Source organism: Lynx canadensis, chromosome C2 (genome assembly GCF_007474595.2).
Source record: "Lynx canadensis isolate LIC74 chromosome C2, mLynCan4.pri.v2, whole genome shotgun sequence".
Taxonomy (NCBI): domain Eukaryota; kingdom Metazoa; phylum Chordata; class Mammalia; order Carnivora; family Felidae; genus Lynx; species Lynx canadensis.
The window spans coordinates 18,419,327-18,436,574 of NC_044311.2; the positions used below are offsets into that span (position 1 = coordinate 18,419,327).

The following is a 17,248-nucleotide window of genomic DNA, read 5'->3' on the forward strand; positions in this document are numbered from 1 at the left end:
TACTAAATTACTTTTTCAGTTGAGTGGCCCTAATTAAAAATTTTTTAAAGAAACAGACATTTAGTTTTTAAAAAGATGAATAAAGAGTTTAAAGCTGAGAAGATACATTAAAAGACTAATAAATCTGAGATTAGAGTGTTCATTGATACAATCACAGGTCAAAAGTTAATCAACAAAAAGGTAATTTCAGTATTTTTCAAATTCATCTTTAGCAGTTTCACTGTTTTAAATATTTTCCTAACTTTTCAAGTTTGAAATAGCTGTTTGCTGACCTCTTGTGTTAGCTGGTAGTACTACATGGCCTCAAAGTAAGCTTTGTATAATAAATTCAAACTGAGGGACAACATAGTGGGAACATAAAATTCTTAGCTGTAAAGGCTGTTAAGAAAACTGAAGATGAGATTTACTTCTGCTTTTTCTGACTTTTACATTATATCCTGCAGATAGCCTGTCTACCTAGGTCACAGAATTCACTATAATGGAGTCTCAACAGGTGGGGAGCCAGAATTGGGCAAGGATCACAGCAGTAGACAAATCAACACAAGCCATGGGAGCCTGGATTGCTTTTTTTTTGGTTTCCTAATTCCAAAGTAAAAATTATCATTTAGTAAATGAGAATCATAGATTATAGAGTGTCACGGGAGATAGGATCCTAGATGAGAAAACTGAAGCCTGGAGATTAAGAATGTGACGAGACCAAAAAAGGACGAGAAACATGGATACTTTGACAGTAACTTCTTTTCTGTTGAGTGGAAAACGGGATTAATTCTGAGTTGCTATGTCACTATAAACAGCAGGATTTTAAGCACCATCAAAACAAAGCACATACTTCTAGAAATGGTCTCTGCCAAGTGGCGAAGCTGCCCCCCACCCCTGCAGTGTTTTGTGTCCATCCTAATGTACTTAGAGATTCATTAAGATACAACAGAAATCTCTTTTGTGATTAAAACTCAATTTTAAACACTTCAATAGTTTCTCATGGGAATATGTAAATGTGAATATAAATCAGGAAATTCTTACCTTTGGAGGCTTGAAGGGGTATTCAGGTGTAAAAGTGATATCAAGGAAGAATACACCCCCCTCATACACGGATCCTGGAGGCCCTAGAATGGTTGATCTCCATTCATAGATGTTATCGCCTTTGGGACCAGCACTGTGAAATAATACATCAAAAGGTAAGCAGATAGTATGGCACCATCCAAATTTTAGAGGATATTTAAGGAAAAAAGATGACCTCTTCTCTTCCTTTTTGTTTTAATGTGTGGATTCCCTCCACCAAACAGAAGTGTCTTTCAGACAGTCTGATTCTGGACTGCAACAAACCCATCAGCCTTAGGTCAAGTAAATGGAATGATAAAGAATGTTTAAACCATTCTAAGCCTACTTAGGCTGTGGATAAACAAGAAATTCCTCAATTCTCAACCCTCTCCTCAATACATCATAAAAAATGTAAATGATACTTTAAAAAGAAACACTTTTCAGCACACAGAATTAAATTAGTGAAATATTACTTGTTTTTGTTCATAGCTAGTAATTTCTGATGACCATTTTAAGCGCAAAGTTTCATTTCTGACCCACTGACGGGGGTTCTTGTTCCTTGCTCTATTTCCATAATCTTACCCTAAAAGGAGTCCGATGGATTGCAGTACTTTTTACATTATAAACCATGTTGAGTGGGAGGAGCACAAGAATGACAATGTATCCAATGACAAGTTACTCAATTTGCATTTCAATATATAAAATTCTACAATCAGGTTCTCTAAATATTACAGTTGAGATGTTAATTTATCCCTTTCCCCATATTTACTTATACCATAAAATGGTAAAGCATGCAACAGGAACCCTGGAGAAGACTAAACAAGTATGGATCCCTAACCTCTAGGTCCTCAACCAGGGGACTTGGTGGGTCTAGTGAAGGATCTGAGCATCCACTGGAAGGACGAAGCATTGCTGCCTGATAAACACCTCAGATACTTACTTTAAAGCTGTTACTGGAGGCATTCATGTAACTTTTTGTCATAAGCATTTTATTAACCATAGAATGAAACAAAAATTACAGGGGCCTGCAAGTCCTTTGCCTTTTTTTTCCCCTCCAGGTTCTCACTTGAAAAGTTAGGCCTGCTGGTCTGGAAGGTGGGTAGAGAGACCTACATACAGTAGAGAGAGTGGTTTACAACTCTCAGAGGGCCACTGTGAAGGAGAACTGGGAGCAAGAGAATGCGTGAGACACGTGTACAGGGAAAGGTCTGTTCCAGCACCCCACCCTTTTCTCTATAAAATGACTAACTAGCTTTACCCTCAGGTCAGTATATTCTTTTATCAACCTGTGTCCCCACCCTTGTAAGATACTATTTAGTTCCACAATAAGAAATAGGACTTCAGTTTCTAACACTGGTTGAACTGCCCTTGAGAATGGCACGTGATTTAAATTATTAATCAATTTAAGTAATTAGAAAGTATGGGAGATGGAGTTGAAATTAAGGTGAGATGGAAACAAAAAATGCAGGTCCCTGTCTGAACATGTTGCAACATAACTGTGATTAGAATCTTGGCATGAGGCTGAGACTGAGAAGGTGAAAGGAGACCATGCCTTTCAGATTGTTAGAAAATTAATGTTCATTTGTAACAAAAACACTTTTATATGAGGCAAAAAGAAAAAAAAATTCTGCCCTTGATTCAGGCTTTTTTTCCTTCTAGTCAAAATAAATAGAGCTGTTGCAAACATTTTGAGGAATATAATCGGGGTGCCTGGCTGGCTCAGTCGGTAGAGCTCACGACCCTTGATCTCAGGGTTGTGAGTTCAAGCTCCATATTGGGCATAGAGCTTACTTTAAAAAAAGAAAAATAGTCGTTTCTACTCTTGACATAGTATTTTCTTATTTCTGTAATGGTTTCTGACGTCAGACACATTCACGTTAGTGGCAGGGATTGTCATGAATCATAACACTCTTGTGACAGTACAGGTGCCTGCTGACTGATGGGCACCATACCCCTTGAGTAAGTAACTCAATGACAAGGACTCTCATCTCCACCGGCCTTTCCCTTGATCCTTGAAACCCATGTTCCCTCTAGTGACCATGGGACAAGGCAGCTACAGATCATAGTTCTTGTGCCTTATAAAGACTAAATTGGTAATTTAACAGAATTTGAACAGCATAAAATGGAATCAATCAATACAAGCCATTTAACCTTAAAAAATAAACCCAATTAGAAAAAAATGTCATTAGAGCAGTCTTATGTATAATTTGATGTGCTCTCTGGACTGACTTAAGGCAATCACATAAGCTAATGTTTAAGCTTCATTTTTTTTTTCTTTGATGTGTATTTATTTTGAGAGAGAGAGTGGGGAAGGGGCAAGGACAGAATCCCAAGCAGACTCCACACCGAAGGCAAAGCCTAATGGCGGGGCTCAATCTCAAGACCATGAAATTATGACCTGACCTGAAATCAAGAGTCAGACGCTTAACTAACTGAGCCACCCAAGCTCCCCTTGTTTTGTTTTAAAATCATGTTTTTTAAGTCCTCCCCCATTCCCATCCTCAATACTAACTTACTATATAGACTACTGCTCTTCCATTTCAACAGCAACTGAAGATGCATTTCAATTTTTAAAGAACATCCTGGAAGCAAGGTGAAATTATAATCAGTGCTTTTCACAGTGCTGATCAGTTTTTCACATTATTATTGGGAGAGATGACCCTTGTTTACAAACACAGAAGCCATAATTCAGGTCTTATTTTAGGCTTAATTCTAAAAACCTTGGTTATCTGCTCTCATATCCTAGGGGAAAATGTTGAGAGTAAGAGGTTGGGAAGATGAAAAGATAAGAAGTACACTACAAACACTTGAATAGCAACAGCATGAAGTAAGTAAAAATGGGACAAGTTAGCAAACGTGCCAGCATATTTCAAAAAAAGTAGGAACTCATGATGAATTCAGTTAGAAGCTCATTCTACCCACCTAAAAATCCCAAGTAATCTCTGATAGTTTCCCACGGTACAATGACTAATGCTTCCTAAAAATAAAGCACTGGCAAATACAGTTGATTGGCTAGTCCATGTCTTGTCTTTGTAGAAGCTTCACAATAAAGCAAACCGGTTGCTTATAGAAGGTGTATTAATAGCCTAAAATCCCCGCAATTCACACATTATAATTGTAGCCTTAGAGCAGTTCTCAATAGAGGATGATTTTGTCCCCAGGGAGACATCTGGCAATGTCTGGAGATCTTTTTAGATGTCACAACTCGGAGGGAGTGTGCTACTGGTACCTAGGGGGTCGAGGCCAGGAGTGCTGCTAAGTAAACATTACCCAAAGTACCAGACAGCCTTCTACACCAAAGAATTCCCTCAACCCCAAAATGTCATTAATTCCAAGGATGAGAATTCTGCCTTAGAGAAATTGGCTCAAGGTTGGTTGAGCTAGTAAAGGTAAGAGAGCTTCACAGTTTTAATCCCTGTTGTCAGACTCTATCTAGTGCCAATCCTCTTATCTTTCTTTTACTGCTCTGTGCCTGGTACAGAAAAAACATTCAATATACAGGGTTATTGTTACTAAAAGTTACATTTGCATATGCCCTAACTGTTCTATACTCTTGTTACTCAAAGTATGGTCCCTGGACAGAATAAAAATAACATCAGCATCCTCTGGAAGTTTGTTAGAAAAGTAGATAGACTTAGACTCCCCCCCCCCCCACACCTAATACATCAGAATTTGCAAAGCTAGCTATAGAAGACATTAAGTGGCAAATGAATACCAACTCTACCTTTTAAACTTCTAGATTTAAATTACCATTTACATTATCTAGCTCTCTCCTTCACTGCCTATAATTCTTTGCAGTAAGATACAAGTATCAACCCTGGTAAAGCTTAGTTGTGTTAAGACTATAAAAACAGTAACCAGAGAACTTAGGAAATGCTTATAGGAAGAGACCCACAATCAAATCTATATTCCCTACAACATACTATTCAAAATCCATTCTTAATTCTGCTAATAAATTCAAAGAGAGTATGAGAAAATACTATGAATGCTGCAATCTACCTGAAGGAATCCTCCTTCAGGTAGGATGTCATTAGAGCAGTCTTATGTATAAGGAATCATCACTCAACAGACACGCTCTCCAGGGAACGAAAGCTGTCTTCGCCATGACATCTACATAGCACATAGAGAGGACATTTTATAAAAAGTAAAAAGCTTCTTGTCCTCCCATCCCTTCAGAAAACGGTAGCCATCTGTCACCTAGAAGTGAGTAGCAGGAGCAACTTGAAAAATCAGAAAACCTCAGTAAGGTGACTAACAGATTAGTTACATGGCTTGGTGAAGTGACATGGCTACTGAAAAGTGAGTCAGCCACTCTAATAACAAAGAGAGGCCTCCTCCTACAAGGTGGTACTGCTAGGGAGGTACCATTCAGGTAGGTCACCATTCTGTGGAAAGGACTTACAGTTCAAGGGCCGACCTAAAGGACTCCCCAAAACAGCTGGTGCCTAGATAAGAATTCACATCAGTGGTATCCAGTGTATCTAAACAGTTACTTTGGAACAGAGTGGGCCCAAATTAGGGGGTTACATTTCCCTACAAATGGGAGGAAAACTGGCTCAGACACTCTAGACCTAAAACAACATGATCCGTGTTCACAAACAGTGGCATTCCCACAAAGTCCCTCCAAATCGTATTATAACAACATTAAGGAGATGGTGTGTGCTGTCTTCCTCCAGAAGAAAGGGGATATACCTTCAAAGGGATTTGATGCAACTTTTCAAGAAACACAAGGCTGATTTTCGGCCTATGGAAGACCTAGAGTGCATTTTTGAAATGTGTTCCAAACCAGAAAGAACATAGTTGTAGGTATTTTACACAAACTGCTACAGCCATGTGGATATATCATCTCTCTTAGATCAGATTTTAAGTCTCTAGAGAACAGTAATTTTCTACACATACTATATGGGACTATTTTTTTTTTAATTTGTTTTTAATGTTTATTTTTGAGACAATGCGAGAGACAGAGTGCAATCAGTGGAGAAGGAGACAGAAGGAGACACACAGAATCTGAAGTGGGCTCTAGGCTCTGAGCAGTCAGCCCAGAGCCTGACGTGGGGCTCGAACTCACAAACCGTGAGATCATGACCTGAGCCAACGTCAGATGCTTAACCGACTGAGCCACTCAGGCGCCCCAGTAATTAACATTATTTAATTAGCTGGCCAAAATATGTACCACTGTTTAGAATTACACAACAGTGTTTCCAATTAGGTAAAATAACAAAACACCACAAAAGCTCTTACACAGCTAGCCATTCAATTGTAGTTTTACCTTATATGTTGTTGCTTTAGAAAATAATCCAGCCTTCTGGAAATCTACAATCCAATCTTTAAAAAAAAAAAAATTAGATGTGCACAGAGTAAGGACACAATTTTAAAATGAAAACTACTTTCAAGAGACAACAATAGGGATAGTGAAACAGCAGGCCTAGAAAACTGGACATCAATGGGTCCTTACTAGTAAGGAGGGATGGCTGAGTAATGAGAGTGTTTGGTAACTAAGCTAAGAATCCCACTTTAACTTCTGGACTATTACAAGATATACAAGTGGGGGGTAAGGTACCAAGCAAGTGAAATGCAAACTAGTCAAATGTCAAGGGCCTAAAAGAAACAGGGGCAGGGAAGGGTAGAGAAAGGCCCATAGAAATGATTAGAGAGAATTAACTAAGAGATCGGTATCTCTTTTGTCTCAAAAATTATTTTTCCTATATTAGGTTATATAGAAGCTACACAAGCTTAAGAACAATTCCTTTTTTTTTTTTTTTTAAAGTAGGCTTCACACCCAGCATGGAGCCCAATATGAGGCTTGAACTCATGACCCTGGAATTAAGACCTGAGCTGAGATCAAGAGTTGGATGCTTAACTGACTGAGCCACCCAGGCATCCCCTAAGAACAATTCTAATTTGCTCTTTCCCCAGAGAAGTTAGAAAAAGAGGGTCGGAATAGAGTCAAGTGTAAGGCTATGGTGATTACTCCTCTACTGCCACTAAAATAATCCAGAGCAGGTTATCTGCCTTAGAGTCAAGCGGCAGAGTCCTGATTTTTTAGCACAATGCTTATATTAGTGAATATAAAACTGGTATCTAAATGAGTAAATAGAAATCAATTATTAGTGTCTGGTTCTTACACTAATCAGTTCACAGGGCCTACAGAGCACAACCAACTCTTCTATTGGAATGATCGTTGGTTGTACTGTGGTAAGTGAGTAATGGGGGAAAACAGAATCTCTTGTGTAGACTTTTGGAGGGAATATGGTACAGGTGGTAACACTTAAATAAACACTGCACACATTTAGTGCTGGTTCTCAAAAGCAACAGTGTCCCAAGGAAAGCTATTTAAGGGATACCAAAATTCTCAAAAATGAATTTATCAGGTTTTAACTCAATTCTAAGATGATTCTAGAACGTGTCTTTGACCATGAAATGTCCATCGAAGGTTTCCTAGTCACTGACACTCACCTGCACAGCCTCCATACTGCAACTGCTACCAATCTCAGACTGCAGGTGAGGCAAGCAGAGGGTGGTGTGTGTGGTTAGGCAGAAAGGTGAGAAGTGACAAATGTAAATGCACAAGAAACAGAGGTTCAACATCTTGCCATAGAGCAGAGAAAGCTGCTTGCACTACCTTGCTGCGGTGATTTTTGGGGTCATTTAATATGTGGTACGAATTCCCAATTTTGTTATTTGATAAAGCTTTTATTTAATACAAAAAATTAAGGTTTTTTTACTGCCCCATTTTGCTCCTAAAAATATTCCAATTTGGATGTTATATGGTTAACCTGTTTATGAGGGCATCTCAGAACACCTTCTTGCACTGCCCAATCAGCTTGGAACCTCCCTGCCAATCTCTCAATTCTAGCAATTTTACAGATTCTTCGTCCTCAAGCTGCATCGTCCTTCCAGGGATTTGAGTAGACACCCCAAGCAAGGGTCTCTCATCCTAGGTTCAGCTCCCTACAACTTCCCTCAGTACAGAACTCACATGGATTTGGAGGATAAAGACGTTTTGTGCTACAGCTGGTATTCACATCCAGGAAAGGTGACATCAGCAATTCTAAGACCCTTTCAGCAAGCCCATAGGTCAAAACTATTTTCATAATTCTAAACAGTACTTGCCTTTTTAACTCTTTCTCTCACATTTGTACTGCGAAGTTTTCTTGAGACTATATGAGATATGAGAGCAGATAATGCAGAAGCAGATAAGAAAATCCAGCTGTCTTAAGTCAGACATTAGAGCAATTTGCAAATATGTGAAATAGTGCCACTCTTCTAAGTGTTTTAGTTTTGGAAAACAAGCTATTTTCATTAAAAAATGTTAACATGCTTATTTTTTTTTAAGTTTCTTTATTTTGAGAGAGCCAGTGAGTGCTGTGTGCAAGGGGCAGGGAGGGAGGGAGGGAGGGAGGGAAGGAATGAATGAATAAATATCCCAAGCAGGCTTGGTGCTGTTTGTGCAGAGCCTGATGCTGGAACCCACTAAGTGTGAGATTATGACCTGAGCCAAAATCAAGAGTTGGACGCTTAATCGACTGAACCACCCAGGCGCCCTTGTTTTTGTTATTTTAAAATGAAATATATATATATTTTAGAGAGAGCCTGCTAGCGGGGGAGAGGGGCGGGGTGGGGAGAGAGAATCCCAAGCAGGATCCACGCTCAGTGCATAGCCCGATGTGGGGCTCAATCCCACGACCCTGAATCATGACCAGAGTCAAAATCGAGTTGGACGCTCGACCAACTGAGCCACCCAGGTGCCCCAAATTATAAATCTTTTTAATGTTTCAGCTTTCATTTTGAATACAGTAAAAATCCATAATAATTAACAGTATCAACAAAAGCTCTTAGGCGCCCATCATTTTTAAGAGTACACGATGGGGTCCTGAAACAAAAAAGGTTTGAGAATGGCTGGGCAGGTTATTTTAAAACAATATTAGCATAACTAGCCAACGATTTTAAAAAGTGTTCTACTCTTATTCCCATCAGATATTAAAAAGCAAAACAAAGTTTTAAACAGGAACTAGAAGCTATTCATCACCCTGTCCCCCCAAGTCCCCACACCTTGGAAACCCTAAATACCATGTAAGAAGTCGGACTACCCTGAAGACTACCTATATGAGAGACCATGTGGAAAGACTAAATGAAAAGTGAGAGATGAATGAGAAGCCCCAGGTGTTCTAGCCCTTAGTCATTTAAGTCTTCTCCACCCAAGGTACCAGAAATGTGAGTAAAGAAGCTTTCAGGTAATTCCGGGCCCAGCCTGTGTAAATGCATGAGAGCCCAGCCCTAGTCAGCCCTCAAATATACCAGAGGTTATGATAAATGGTGGTTGCTATTTTACACCACTTAGTTTAGGGCGTTCTGTAAGGCAGCAATAAAGAATGGGAACACTCCCCAAGAAGAGCCTTCAACCAACAGCTGATGGTGGGGTGGGACAATTCTGAGGCAAGGGCTTTATCCAGTTCCCCAGAGTTCACCTTAGGCAACTTTCACTGTGGGAACCTGGCTTAATAAAAGGCATCCTTTACTGACCGTCTTTCCTACCTTGTTTTATTTCCCATCACTACTTCTGTTCCTTATACCACTAAAAACCTACTTGTATTAGAATTCTCAACTTAAGGGTCTCCTTCTGGGGAAAGCAAAGCTGAGACACCACTGAAGTGAAACACACACAAAGGAAAAGATGAACAGATATGATTACATAAAAACTGAAAATCTGTAAGAGGAAGACAAAGAGATTACAAAAGGGTAGAGAAAAGACAACTGCAGTACATGATTAAAGGTTAATATCTTGACTATGAAAAAACTTTAAACAGACTAACAAAAATAGATAAAGGACCTGGGCATTCCTCAAAAGAAACTTGTATGGCCAGTTAGCAAATTCTCAATCTTACTCAGACTCAAAGAAATGCAAATTAAACACAGAGGCACATTTACCTATCAGACTGGCAAAAATGTAAAAGACTGAAAATCTTTGGTGTCTAACTGTGTGATGAAATAGGCATTCTCTTCCACTGGTGGTGGGAGAGTAAATTAGTAATCTTAGATTGTGATTAGGTATAATGTATTCAAATATAAAACATAAATATAAATACCCTTTGACACAGAAATTCTGCTTCTCAAAACTTACTCCAAAGAAATAAGTAGACACTTGCACAAGGCTATAAGGATATTTATAAGAACCTTACATATAATGCAAAAATCTCTGCAATGAGCTAAATTATCAATAGGAGATAGGTTAAACTGTGGTACAACCATACAATAGTATACAATGCAATACTGCTCCCGTCCCCAACTTACAGCCCTGTGAAAGCCACTAGTAACTATATGGGGTTTAAGGTGTCCTGTGGCCACATTAAAGGACAGTTTGGGCCCTACTACCATATAAAAGCTTCTACTGACTATCGCCCTGTCCTGCCACTTCCTCCCATCTCTCTTCAGTTCAGATTCTCTTTCCTAACCTTCTTTTCTACCATGCTCCCAGATATGGTGCTGAGAGACAGACTGAATCCAGGAAGAGACTGCAAATCCTCCAACAGTGTAAATCAAGGGGGCTCAAGTTTACTCCAACGACAGCATACAAACAAGGCAGAGAGATCTGAAAGCCTACTCAGCAGACAGAATACCAACTGTTCGCTAAGATGATCTGTTCAATTTATCTAAATAGTCTAGATATCTAATAGTCAATTTATCTAATAGTTAAAACATGAAAAGATTTGAAGTGGGTGAATTTAACTGTAGGTAAATTGTGCCTTAAAAGTAGATAAAGCAGAGGTGCCTGGGTGACTCACGTCAGTTTAAGCATCCAACTCTTGATTTCAGCTCAGGTCATGATCTCATGGTTCGTGAGTTCCAGCCCCATGATGACAGCATGGAGTCTGCTTAGGATTTCCTCTCTCTCTACTCTTCCTCCACTTGTGCGCACACTCACCTCCTCTCTGTCTCAAAATAAACTTTTTTTTTTTTAATGTTTATTTATTTTTGAGACAGAGAGAGACAGAGCATGAACGGGGGAAGGTCAGAGAGAGGGAGACACAGAATCTGAAACAGGCTCCAGGCTCTGAGCGGTCAGCACAGAGCCCGACGCGGGGCTCGAACTCACGGACCGCGAGATCATGACCTGAGCCAAAGTCAGCCGCCCAACCGACTGAGCCACCCAGGCGCCCCTCAAAATAAACTTTTTAAAAAAGTAGATAAAGCAGAGAAATTTGCAGAGAAATCAATCTTTTTTTTTTTTTATAACATTTATTCATTTTTGAGAGACAGAGAGAGACAGAGTGTGAGTGGGGGAAGGGCAGAGGAGAGGAGGACAGAGAATCCGAAGCAAGCTCCAGGCTCTGAGCTGTCAGCAGAGTCCTGCACGGGGCTCAAACTTGTGAACGGCGAGATCATGCCCCTGAACTGAAGTTGGATGCTTAACCGACTGACTGAGCCACTGAGGCACCCCAGAGAAATAAATCATTTTTAATAGTTGTTTCATAAATGAATTTTTTAGGGGTGCCTGGGTGGCTCAGTTAGTTGAGCGTCCGGCTCAGGTCATGATCTCACGGTTCGTGGGTTCAAGCCCCACATCAGGCTCTGTGCTGACAGCTCAGAGCCTGGAGCCGGCTTCGGATTCTGTGTCTCCCTCTCTCTCTCTGCCCCTCCCCCACTCGTGCTGTCTCCCTCTGTCTCAAAGATAGATAAACATCAAAAAAACTATTTTTTTTAAATTATTTTTTTAACGTTTATTTATTTTTGAGACAGAGAGAGACAGAGCATGAACGGGGGAGGGGCAGAGAGAGAGGGAGGCACAGAACCGGAAGCAGGCTCCAGGCTCTGAGCCATCAGCCCAGAGCCCGACGCGGGGCTCGAACTCACGGACCACGAGATCGTGACCTGAGCTGAAGTCGGATGCTTAACCGACTGAACCACCCAGGCGCCCCGAAAAAAAAAAAAAACTATTTTTTTTAAACAAATGAATTTTTTAATCTTTACCCAAATCCTTTATATCAGGAGAGGTAACAATATTTCAATTTTAAAGATGAGGAAACATTCAGGAGGTTGTGATATGTTTGTACAAAGTCCTAAAGCTAGGAAATCACACTTCTAGCCAATACAATCCAGGCTTTCCTATAGTGAGATTTTTTTCCAATACATCCATAGAGCTTCCAATAATATTATCTGCCTTTGGACTCCCCACCAATTTTGCTTAATCACATTTACTATTCCGCCTTTCCCACCTCATTATTCCATTTCTCTTTTACATTTGGATGGAAGCTGGGATTAAACAGGAACAAGAAAATCTTGTGACCTGCTAAGAGGTGTTATTAAAACTTCTTAAAAATTGATGCAGTTTTTTTTGTAGAAATGAATTAACTGAAAATACATACCACACAGAGTACGACTTAGTGTGGAAGAGAGGGGATTTAATTATAATGTGATAACTGCAAAAATGATGAGAACCCCAAGCTTAATGAAAACCAAAGATGGGTTTTGGGAAACAAGCATCAGTTCAACTGAGTAAGAGCCCAAATGTTATGCTCTTAAACTGCAAAAAGAACAAGAAACACGATTAAAAAAAGAACAAACTTTTTAAAAAAGGGGCTCGTTTACTCCAACAACAGCATACAAATATTTTTCAAAACAAGGCAGAGGGATCTGATAGCCTACTCGGCAGACATATCCACCGAATACCAAGTGTTTGCTAAGAGAAAAAAAACAGGCTAAAAAAGGAGGTATAAAACAGGACACCAACTTCCCCAGCTAATAAGTCACGGTGGTCCACTCCACTCCATTCCGTTCTAGTCCACAGTGGCACTGGGAGGTCCAGCCATCACTGGAATGACCTGCACTGAAATGGAGGTCAACCCCTGCGTGAGGATACAATATCACCCACTGCTCAATGCTCTGTGAAGCCGAGGCCTCTGCAACCTCTTGGTTCCCTCCCTCTCCATCGCAGGATCTACAGCTCAGAACCACCAGAAAATCACAGGGTCAGGAGGTGAGGAGAGCTATTTACTGCACTTGGAGAGTCACTGCCTTCTTTCTTGGCCCCAGCTGGCCAGGAGAGAAAAGAGAAGGCTGTTTATATTTGCAAAGGGCTGAGAGTGTGAATGAGGGAGGCTATGCCCTGTGTGTCAAATGCAGGCTACGCTTGGAGGGGAGGGTCTGCTCTGGCTCCTTGTTCCCTGCTAAATCTCCTCACCAAATCTCCGTCCTGCTGTCTACACACACCCTTCTAGCTGAGGAGTGGAGACAGCGGTTTTAACAAAGCTAGGTGCTGCAGCAGCTGCTAAAGAGGCCCAAGGTGGAGCACCCCCATGTGACATCTCCCAGCTGCCCAAGTCTAACAAGTCTACTCCTAGCACTGGTAAGCAGACACACATGACCTTCTCCAGTGGCCACTGACCAGCTATCATTCTGGCTTGTAAAACATGAAAAACGCTCGCCAAGAACAGCTAAGGTATACACCTATTCAGGGTAAGGTTTATGGGAAAAGCCAAAAGGCAAGAAAAGTTCTGACGAAGAGAGGAGGGGGCAGTTGTTCCAAGCCTCAGGTGAGGAGTCTGGCTGAGGGGTACAAAATGTGGCTAACAGCCCACAGACATGCTTGGAAAATAAGGTTAAAAAAGAGGATACGAATAATGAAGTAAGTGGGGAAACTTTAATCTCTGATTTTTCCCCCTTCTTAGAACAACAACAACAACAACAAAACCCAACCCTGATTTAAGTACTGGACCAGAGGGGAAAGACAACTATCTCCAAACACATACATAAACATGACAGATTGAATACATATGCCAACTTTTTTTTTTTTTTTTACTCCTTCTGCAAACTCTGACATGACATTGAAGATATTTTCTTTAAGGCATAAACCCACAAAGATGAGAAGAAAAGGAAAGGAGACAATATCAACACGAGTTCAGAAGCTAGGAGGCAAATGAGCAAATGGTTAAAGGACACAACATCCAACACACTGAAGACACCGAGTCATAAACTGGTTGTGAAGAAAGCCAAAATCAAGCCAGATACACCATAGAACCCTCCCAAAGACAGGAATTTATGGTGCTGTGGAAGCTGAGAATCAGGAAGGGGAAGGTTCTAAAATAAGGACTGGTGAAAAGTCCAATTCCAAGACCCTGTGTGACAGGCAGAATTTTTGGATGGGCAGCATGATGATCTCCCCCCTAAATCATCCCCACGTGAGCGTGGGCGGAAGCTGTAACTTGCTTCTCACCAACAGAAAAAGGCAAAGTTGATAGGACCCCACTCCCTGAATCAGGTTACGTTTTCTGTAAAATGTCATGTTCTAGAAGACTCAGTCGTAGCTGACCACAGAGTGAGAGAGAAGGGAGCAAGCAGCTATGATACACATTGCCTGTGGAGAGGGCCAGAGAACTGCCAGGGCCCCTAAGAGCAACTGACTTCAGTCCTACAGCTGCAGGGAAAGCAACTCTGTCACAACTACATTAGCTCAGAAGAGAACCCTGAGCGACAGATGAGCACACAGGCTAGCTGGTTCCTTCACTTTGGCCCTGAAAAGACGCTGAACAGAGGTCTAAGCTGTACCCCAACTCCTAGCCCATGTGAACTGTACATTCTAAATGTGGGTATTGTTTTGAACTGCTGAAGTTGTGGCGGGTTGTTATACAGCAATAGAAATCCTGCCAGACTGGGGTTTATTTTCTGGAGAGGTTTAAAACTGGGGTCTCTGAACCAGGGGACATTAATATGGATGAGGGCAGAGGTGCTGTACTGACAATGAGCTTACGCATGCCCAACAATAAGATCCCCAGTTTTCTTCCTCAGCGCCCAGAACAAAGCCTGGCCTTCACCCTCTAGGCAGTCAGTCTCCTTTGGGGAATGTTAACAGCTCAGAGGAAAGATCTCAATAAACTTATATTAAAGGCCCCCTATGTAACAGATAACCAAGAAACATGGTTCTTCTCTAAAACAGCAAAGATCAAAACAAACTACAAGACAGTCAATTAGAGAAAACAAATTACAAAGAAGATTTTAAAATAAACTGAATTACTAATATCCAGAGAGACAGAAGATACTGCACTAATGAAACAAGAATATGGCCAAAACAAAACAGTATTCAGAAAAGAAGAGGAGGTGGGGGTGAAGTGGGATGAAGGGGGGTGGGTGAAGGTGGCCAAAAGGTACAAACTTCCAGGTGCAAGATAAATAAGTTCCAGGGACGTAATACACAGCATGGTGGCAACAGTTAACACTGTATCACATATTTGAAAGCTGCTACCAGAGTAGATCTTAAAAGTTCTCTTGACACACACAAAAATTCAATGTCTGGTGATAGATGTTAACTAAATTTATTGTGGTAAAGTCATTATGCAATATATACATAAATCATTATGTTCTACACCTTAAACGAATACAATGTTATAATTATATCTCAATAGAATGGGGGGGGAGAGGAACTTTTAGCAACTAAAAATGAAAGCAAACATATTTCAACATAATAAAGGCCACGTGTGACAAACCTACAGCTAACACCATACTGAATGGTGAACAACTGAAAGCTTTTTCTCTAAGATCAGGAAAAAGATGAGGGTCTCGATATCCACTCTCACCATTTTATTCAACATAGTACTAAAGTCCTCGCCACAGAAATTAGAGAAGAAAAAGAAATAAAAAGAATCCAATTGTTAAGAAAGAAGTAAAACGGACTACCCACAGATGGCATAATACTATATATACAATACCCTACGGACTCCACCAAAAAACCGTCACAGAATAAATGAATTTAGTAAAGCTGCAGGATACAAAATTAGTAAATACATAAAAATCTACTGCACGTCTATACACTAATAATGAAGTAGCAGAAAAAGAACTTAGGAAAAAAATCTCTTTTACAATTATACCAAAAATAATGAAATATCAGGAATAAATTTAACCGATGAGGTGAAAAGACCTATACTCTGAAAACTATAAGACAATGATGAAAGAAACTGAAGATGACACAAACAGAAAAACACACAATGCTCCTGGACTGGAAGAATACTGCTAAAATGCCCATACTACCCAAAGCAATATACAGATTCAATGCAATCCCTATCAACATATCAAGAGTATTTTTCACAGAGCTAGAACAAATAATCCTAAAATTTGTAAGGGAACACAAAAGATTGTGGATAGCCAAAGCAATCTTGAGAAAGAAGAACAAAGCTGGAGGTATCATAGTCCCGGATTTCAAACTATATTCCAAAGCTGTAGTAACAAAAACAATATGGTACCGGGACAAAAATATACACATAGATCAATGGAACAGAATAGAGAACCCCGAAATAAACCCACGGGTGAATTAATCTACAACAAAGGAGGCAAGCATATACAATGGGGAAAGAAAGTCTTGTCAATAAATGGTGTTGGGAAAACTGGACAGCTACATGCAAAAGAATGAAACTGGACCACTTTCTTACACCATACACAAAAATAAACTCAAAATGGATTAAAGACCTAACTGTAAGGATCAGAAACAAACCATAAAACTCCTCAAAGAAAACATAGGCAGTAATCTCTTGGACGTCAGCCTTAGCAACATTTTTCTGGATATGTCTCCCCAGGCAAAGGAAACAAATGCAAAAATTAATAAAAATAAATAATAAAAATATATGTGTGTATATATATACATATATGTGTGTGTGTATATATATATATATATATATATATATATATATATATATAACTACACCAAAATACAAAGCTTCTACACAGCGAAGGAAACTATCAAAATGAAAAGGCAAACTACAGAATGAGAAGACATTTGCAAATGATTATCCAAAGGGGTTAATAGCCAAATTACTTACGAATGCATACAAATCAATACCAAAAAAATTAATAATCTGATTTGAAAATGAGCAGAGGACCTGAATAGATATTTCTCCAAAGACGGAGAGATGGGCTAACAGAGACATGAAAAGATGCTCAGTATCACTCATCATCAGGGAAATGCAAATCAAAAGCACAATGAGATACAACCTCACCCCAGTCAAATGTCTATCATCAAAAAGACAAGAAATAACAAGTGTTGGCAAGGATGTAGAAAAGGAAACTCTTCTGCACTGTAAGTGAGAATGTACACTGGTGTGACCGCTGTGGAAAACAGTATGGAGGTTCCTCAAAAATTAGAAATACTCAATGATCCAGTAATTCCCCTTCTGGGTATCTACCAGAGAAAAAGAAAGCACTAATTTGAAAAGATACATGTACCCCA

The 17,248-nt window shown here is 40.0% G+C and overlaps 1 protein-coding gene across 2 annotated transcripts in view; it reads right to left on the reverse strand.

Annotated features, from left to right (window-relative positions):
* UBE2E1 (ubiquitin conjugating enzyme E2 E1) overlaps nucleotides 1–17,248 on the reverse strand; it is an 82,721-nt gene that overhangs the window by 2,343 nt on the left and 63,130 nt on the right. For both annotated transcript variants that reach the window (XM_030329084.1, XM_030329082.1), the window contains one exon: nucleotides 1,021–1,153. In XM_030329084.1, coding sequence (XP_030184944.1) covers nucleotides 1,021–1,153 — 133 coding nt within the window. The remainder of the gene's footprint in view (nucleotides 1–1,020; nucleotides 1,154–17,248) is intronic.